The following is a 6,967-nucleotide window of genomic DNA, read 5'->3' as shown; positions in this document are numbered from 1 at the left end:
TTGTCTCTACACTAGGCCAAGTCATTCGGCTCGACATTGCTTCTGCTCAGGGCCAAAGTCTCTCAATGCAACGTCACATCTCATCTTATTATCCAAGTCATTTGGCTCGACCTTACTTCTGCTCAGGGCCAAAGTCTCTCAATGCAACGTCACATCTCATCTTATTATCTCGATCTCCATCGACATGCAAATCATCACTGTCCATCACCATATTAACACATTTTTTAAGATAGTAGCTCGAAAATATTTTTTATTTAGCAAAATGTGTTAATTGTGAAAAATAAATAAATAAATTCATTGTTTGGATGCATGAAACTAAATTTATAAATAATTTCCCCTGAAATAAATTTAAAAAAAAGAAAGGGATGCTAGCTTTTAATCCTTCAACTTTATACACATTAAAGTTTTAAATTTAAGTGTGCATTAGTTTATTAATTTCAATTATTCATCTCATTAATAAATGATGTTAAATAGACTTTAATTAAGCATTTTAGACTAATATATAAGGAATTAGTATGGTCACACTGCTTCTAATAGATATTAACAACAAGGAGGACCAATAGGATGAATAAATTAAAATACTAATACAAATCATAAAATCATAAAACGAAATCAACATAAATGTGATCGATAGAAGTTTTCAATTGAAAATCTAAAGCGCATTACAACTACCTCGCTCTTCGATCGAGAAACAAATCTTGGAACCAGCAACAGAAATAGGATCATACTGATCATTCAATTATTTGGAAACATCAAACAGCACAGCCATTTGATAAACAGCATTCAATGTGGGATAAACAGCACAGCCATTTAATGTTAATAAAGCAATCATAAAATTAAATTAAGGGAAGAAGTGTGTTCATACAATCCAACGTCCTTTCTTATTGATGATGGCTAAGGTCTTCATAGTTTTTTGCAAAGTTCTTGGCATTTTTTGTAGATGCAAAGATGAAGTACACAAAAAGGCATTGCATAAAAAATCAGAAAAATGCTGCTGCAACCAAAAGGATAGGAACACCCCCACATGCCTAACTCTCCATTTACTTTATTTTCGTAAATAGTTTTGGTGCAACCTGCAACAAAAAGCGTCTTTGAAGTTAGTTAGATCAAGCTTGCCTATACTCAACTTGTTTACGGACAACTTCTTCTGCAATCTAATCTACTTCCTCCTACAACAACCAAAGATATACTCACACATTTGTCGACGCAAGACCAGTAATCAAAATATTGTCCAGTGCAGTGCTTATGGCCACTGTCATCCCCTTGGATTCTCTTCACGCATGCCTGTCACATAGAAACACAATAACCATCAGTTTACCTTATCTTTATACCAATTCTACAATTTAAGACCCCCTACTCATTCCTATACATCAACAAGGAGTGTCATAAGTTGAAACCACATATAGAAGAGAATATATGCACATCCCAATATATATATGTCTCCAAATTTGGGGGGGACTGGTATGCACGGGGAAGCAGATTCACAATGAAAGAACTAGTGATGGAGTCAATGCGAAGCTCAAAGCAGGACATCATGCTTATCAACTAGAATCAGTGAATCATAAATGTCTCAGATTTGGAGAAATATATCTTCAGTTTCGTCCTCAACATTGAGTTGAATTCACAACTCAAAGGAGCTACATTTTGTAAAAGTAAACTTGTTGAGGAAGCTACTATTGCCTCCATGACCTAAATCATTAGCATGAGAGGGCATGGGTCTTTCACCATAATTGCACAAGGACAATTGCGTTTCCCCCACAAGGTTGCGCTAATAACTTTTTGTGGGAACCTGGACTTTCATTAGAGAAATGATAAAACTAGTACCAAAATTTGAATTTCACTCTTGTAACTTTCCTTGGTAATTCTCCAAACAGATCCATAAGCTTAAGTGATTGGTGGCCACTTGTACATTTTATTATTTTCAACCAAAGAAACCCACCCACCACCAAATCCCATCGCAATTCACAACTCCAACACCCTTCACGGCTTTTTAAACTCTAATTTTCTGACAAATGCCACTCCCTTCGAGCTGGCCTTTCTTTCGAAGGAACAGCTCACTGAGTACTAATTGATGCGTCACGAAGAAAGTTCAAAGTTAACAAGGAAATTAACAGTTTATAAATGGATGTACTCAATGGAGAGATACACAATCTTCAGCCTACTGATTATTTCTAATGAGAATAGAAATATAACCATCCATGAAATCAGGTTTCTAAAGTTAAGTCATGAAACAAAAAAACAGAGAATGATGAATACAAGTCAAATAACTGAAGAAAACACATATACAACTTGTTACTCCCCCACAACAAAGACCAATAAAACACTACATACCTGGTATTCAAGTAGTGGTTTCACACACTTGGGCTTGCAAGCTTCTTCAAGATACCTCTTCTGATCGACGGGTTCTTCATCTGCCCTATTACCAAGAAACAAGGAAATGTAGATCAGTTAACATCAAATACAAATAATCTTCAACATTATGAAAGTTAAAGACACAGAGTATGAAGAAGACATGCATGTACAAGTAGATTCAAACCATATGAAGTAATTCAATTTCCATTCTGACATGCTTTAATCATTTGTATTCAGAATGTAATTATCCTACTCATTATTAAACCTTATAAATCATCATAAATATAGATCAGATCACTAAGCCGGTAAAATGCTACATCTTCCAAGTGTTAACACATCTGATTAACATTGAAACTAAATCTACAGCAACCTCATTCTTCCCAAAATAAGTAAAATTCACAGAACTTCTATATTTCATAGTTTCAATTGAAGCAGCAGGGAGATGATATTTGTCATCGTGGTTGTTCAAAAAATCAAGATTCAGAGAAAAATTTGTCTAAGTATGTGCTCAACAGTCCCCCCACTCCCAACAATAACTCTTCCTCTTACCACTATGAGCTACTTTTGAGGGAAGAAATAATGGTTTGGAAATCTATGAATGCAATATAAGAATGCAATAAATGCTAACGAAACAACACTGGACTACAGGGCTATAACTCTAAAGCGATGTAGCAGACAATCAAAACGTCCGTGTAAGAAATAAAAGGGTAAAAAGGAGAATGTATAATAAATGGTGAAGCTAAAAAAAAATACTCACATTGCTAATAAATAACACTGACTTGGAGCAAAAGAGAAGGCTAGAAAACCTGAAAACATTCAAATTTGAATTATCATAAAAACAAGCATCAATACGGAAAAAGAGAAAGAAGAATATAGATGCTAATTGTCATTAGTTGTTTGTGCATAAATGCAGGCGTCAAAATCAATGAACTTTTTTCCATGGATTCAAAATGTCCATAAACCTATCTCAAGCATTCTTTTGAGTAATGGCAGACACAACATACATTAAAATTTGAAATTGACCGGCCACCAGGTCAAACGCAAGCTTTTAAGAGTATCATTCGCTTAAGATAAGATTTCAGGTTCAGATGTTACGCATTCAGAAACGAAGGTACAATAAGAGAATCTCCGTCATTTTGACCAAAGGAAAATCAAATGATTTCAGTTCAATGACACGTACCCACAAATTAAACTGCCTATGAGGTAGGTAATGGTACTCGTTAAACTTAATTCCATTCTAAGAAAAACGGAAAAATCCAATTCAACATTCAAGACTCCAATATCTATCAGAAACGATGAGTTAGATCATACAAACAAACACAAATTTTTTCCCCTCAGATACCAACTACTAACGACGTAGTATAAATACACGTCAAACAAAATCCTCCATCGATGACGAAACTTCAAAGTAAAAGAATCCAATTGATAAAAGATAAAAACACGCCCAGAAACGCGAAAACAGACGATCGACCAATCAAGGAAAATTGAAGACGGATCCGGTAATAAAAATCGAAAACAGAAAAGATAAACTGAGGACAAAATTCATCTAAAGCTCAAAAACACATAAAATTCTCAAACGAGCGGAGTGTTTCTCCAAATGGAATTCATACCTTGGAGGAGAAGCACGAACCTCGGAGAGAACCAGTAACTCTGTTTAGGTTTAGTTTGGAAGTCGAGAAATTGCAATTTGACGAAGCGTCCACTTTCCGGTTCCTTTGCTCTCGGACCGGATCCATTTCGGGTCGGGTCGGGTACCATTTTTAGTCTTAAAATCATCCTATGCTCTTAACAAATCACTTAATCAAATAATTTCAAAAAATTATTTTGTTTTTAAAAGTGCGTTTATTTTAGGGTTCAGAACTTATTTAGCCATCAGTCTAGAACCAATCGGGTCTTAGGACTACCTAAATTCATTCATATGCAACAAAACTTTGAACCAAACGGGATGTAATGAATAATTAATGAAACCCACTTTAAATATGCCAAAATTAACTTTGAAATGAATGCCAAAAATAGGGTTGTCCTAAAATCTTGGGTACCCATTTGAAGCATTTTGGGGAGTATAAATGCCTTATATTCCTCTTCATTGTTTTTCACAATAATAAGAAGAGAAAGAAGTCCTAATTTGGCCTTCTTTCTCTCCAACATCTTCCTCTCTCTCTTTTTAACTCCCTTATAAACATGGGTGGTTGCACTAGCAAGCCTAAAACCATGGAGAAGGAAGCCGTCCTCGCCCCTACCTCTGTTCCCCTTCTTGTTGTTAAGGAGTCCAAGAAGACGAAGGATGATAATGAAGCTAATGAGAAGAAGGTTGAGGTATGCAAGAATTTCAATGTACCCACCATCTTGTTCTAATTTTAATATCAGATTTGAACCGATGACACCCATTTTCAGTCCTCTGCTCTATTTCCTTAACTTCATCTTCATGTCCATGTCTTTTCTTAGGGTGAACCAACCAAAGAAGCAATCCAGGACAAAAAGGAGAAGCCTAAAGAAGAAGACCACAAAGAAGGCGCCAAGGATCAAGCAGCATCGCCTGTCGCCACCACTGCCGCACCTGCGGTGGTCGAAGACAAAAATGCCGCTGTCCAAGTAGCTGCTGTCGTGCCTAAGGAACTCACCGTCCAAGTAGCGGCTATCGAGCATAAGAAACCCGCCGTCGAGGCACCGGTAGCGGACGGTAAACCCGCCGTCGAGGCACCGGTGGAGGCGAAGAAGCCCGCCGTCGAGGCACCGGTGGAGGCGAAGAAGCCCGCCGTCGAGGCGCCGGTGGAGGCGAAGAAGCCCGCCGTCGAGGCGCCGGTAGAGGCGAAGAAACCCGCCGTCGAGGCACCGGTAGAGGCAAAGAAGCCCGCCTTCGAGGCACCGGTAACGGCCGAGAAACCCTCCGTCGAGGCACCGGTAGAGGCGAAGAAGCCCCCCGTCGAGACACCAGTAGAGGCGAAGAAGCCCCCCGTCGAGACACCAGTAGAGGCAAAGAAGCCCGCCGTCGAGGCACCAGTAGAGGCGGAGAAACCCACGATTAAGGTACCGGGAGAGGCAAAGGAACCAAGCGTTGAGGCGGCAGCATCAGCAGCAGTGGCAGCGGAACAAAAACATTAGCAGGAAAAACACAATGAAAATCATTGGAATATGTAACATTTAATTCATTTCATTTTAGAAATTATGAACGGCAATGGCAAATGCTTATAATTCTTTTATTCCATAACTTCCATCCCACTAGTTTTTTCCCCCAAATTAAATTTTATTTATTAATTTTTTTGCCACGTGGCCATTATTTAGCTTGGGACTCCGATAACTTCATTGATAACCATCATTTCTAGTATCGTATGCTCAGAAACAAACGAACCGAAAGATAAGATCTGAAACGGGAGCGGCGATGAAGAAATCTACGGCGGCGACGACGGTGGCGATTCTGTGCTTCATCCTACTCTCTGCGGCAGCGACGACGGTTTCAGCCGACGCCGCAGACTGCATCGACGGCTGCTTCACCGCCTGTGTCCAGAAAGACAGTGAGTATTTTTGATCTTCCGATTTCCTCTCTAAACTTCATCCTTCTTCCAATTGAAACCCTAATTTGTTTCTCTTAGCGATTCTGAAAATCTCTGCGTTTTTCATTTGCATGTAATTTCAGAAATTGGTTTTCGAATCTGTTAAAATTAGGGCTAAATTAACCTAAAAAAAACCCCTAAATTTTATACTTATTTTTATTTATTTAGATTATTAATTAAATAATTATATGACCTAAAAATAAGTAACAAAAAGTATTGTAAAATAAATAAATAAATATAATAAGTAACAAAAAGTTGGCTATGGTGCAGCGAGACTGATGCAGCGTTGTGAGGGCAAGTGCAGGATTAAATGCGGTCCAGGTATTCAAATTAATTTTTATAATTTAATTTAATTTTTAAATTTCCGAACTTTATCTTAATTTAATTTAATTTAATTAAGTTCACCTAATTAAAATACATATATTAGTTTTAAGTAAGAAAAGATTTTTATTTGTTTAAATTAAGAGAAGATTTCATTTATATAACTTTATTAAATGAGATGAAATATGTTTGCAGATACTAAATTTAAAGGCGAAGATATTATGGCTTAAAAGCAACTGAGGAGAGAAATAAATAAGGAAATATAATTATAAATTAACGTTTCTCGTGTCTTAATAATCATTGTCGTGTTTGTAAACTCTAAATTCTCGTCAGGATTGTGTAATGTTTTGTGTTTCTAATTAATATGTTTTTAAGTCTGGTTTGATAACTATCTATTTATTTTTTTAGCGTTCGTATTTTTTTAAAAAAATATATTATTTATTAAATAAAAAATAATATAAAGTAAGCTTTATGTATATATTTTAAAGTTGAATAAATGATTACGAGTCAAATGATTAAATGATTAATATTTAAAATGATAATTAAAATATTATTGGGTATGGATAGTTATATTTTAAAGTATTATTTATATAATATTTTCAAAATTATATTATTTGATTTAAGAAAATTGTTGTGAAATTGAATTAGGTTGAGATAAAGACGTAAAGCAAATAAAATGTGTAAGAAAATGTTATATAATATTTATTTATAATGTATCATTAAATATAATAAATAATAATAAT

The 6,967-nt window shown here is 36.0% G+C and overlaps 2 protein-coding genes across 3 annotated transcripts; one reads left to right on the top strand and one right to left on the bottom strand.

The window, feature by feature from the left end:
* Nucleotides 1-698: 698 nt before the first annotated feature.
* Nucleotides 699-4,120, bottom strand: LOC111447856 (cytochrome b-c1 complex subunit 6-like). The gene is made up of 5 exons (XM_023087219.1): nt 3,963-4,120; nt 3,110-3,158; nt 2,332-2,416; nt 1,195-1,284; nt 699-1,073 (listed from the first exon to the last, which is right to left on the bottom strand). The coding sequence occupies exons 1-5, from the start codon at nt 4,108-4,110 to the stop codon at nt 1,041-1,043; spliced, it is 405 nt and encodes a 134-aa protein (XP_022942987.1). The 5' UTR covers nt 4,111-4,120; the 3' UTR covers nt 699-1,040.
* Nucleotides 4,121-4,394: 274 nt separating this feature from the next.
* Nucleotides 4,395-6,615, top strand: LOC111447855 (neurofilament heavy polypeptide). Of its 2 annotated transcripts, XM_023087218.1 has the most exons (5): nt 4,395-4,668; nt 4,798-4,965; nt 5,002-5,864; nt 6,174-6,224; nt 6,420-6,615. In XM_023087218.1, exons 1-3 carry the CDS (start codon nt 4,534-4,536, stop codon nt 5,452-5,454), a joined length of 756 nt encoding a protein of 251 aa, XP_022942986.1. In that variant the 5' UTR covers nt 4,395-4,533; the 3' UTR covers nt 5,455-5,864; nt 6,174-6,224; nt 6,420-6,615. The 2 variants fall into 2 exon arrangements, with proteins under 2 accessions (XP_022942986.1, XP_022942985.1); XM_023087217.1 differs by having other exon boundaries at nt 4,798-5,864.
* Nucleotides 6,616-6,967: the final 352 nt, after the last annotated feature.

This window comes from Cucurbita moschata, unplaced genomic scaffold, assembly GCF_002738365.1.
Source record: "Cucurbita moschata cultivar Rifu unplaced genomic scaffold, Cmos_1.0 Cmo_Scf00009, whole genome shotgun sequence".
Classification (NCBI taxonomy): Eukaryota; Viridiplantae; Streptophyta; class Magnoliopsida; order Cucurbitales; family Cucurbitaceae; genus Cucurbita; species Cucurbita moschata.
This window is presented reverse-complemented; position numbering and strand designations above follow the sequence as displayed.

What these genes read in the sequence shown, in the direction of transcription:
- LOC111447856 (XM_023087219.1), bottom strand. Translation starts at nt 4,110, where the DNA reads ATGGTACCCGACCCGACCCGAAATGGATCCGGTCCGAGAGCAAAGGAA. An exon ending in AACCACTACTTGAATACCAG is followed by an intron (nt 1,285 to 2,331) that starts GTATGTAGTGTT and finishes TCTATGTGACAG; the next exon opens with GCATGCGTGAAGAGAATCCA. An exon ending in GGTCTTGCGTCGACAAATGT is followed by an intron (nt 1,074 to 1,194) that starts GTGAGTATATCT and finishes TTTTTGTTGCAG; the next exon opens with GTTGCACCAAAACTATTTAC.
- LOC111447855 (XM_023087217.1), top strand. Translation starts at nt 4,534, where the DNA reads ATGGGTGGTTGCACTAGCAAGCCTAAAACCATGGAGAAGGAAGCCGTC. An exon ending in CTAATGAGAAGAAGGTTGAG is followed by an intron (nt 4,669 to 4,797) that starts GTATGCAAGAAT and finishes GTCTTTTCTTAG; the next exon opens with GGTGAACCAACCAAAGAAGC.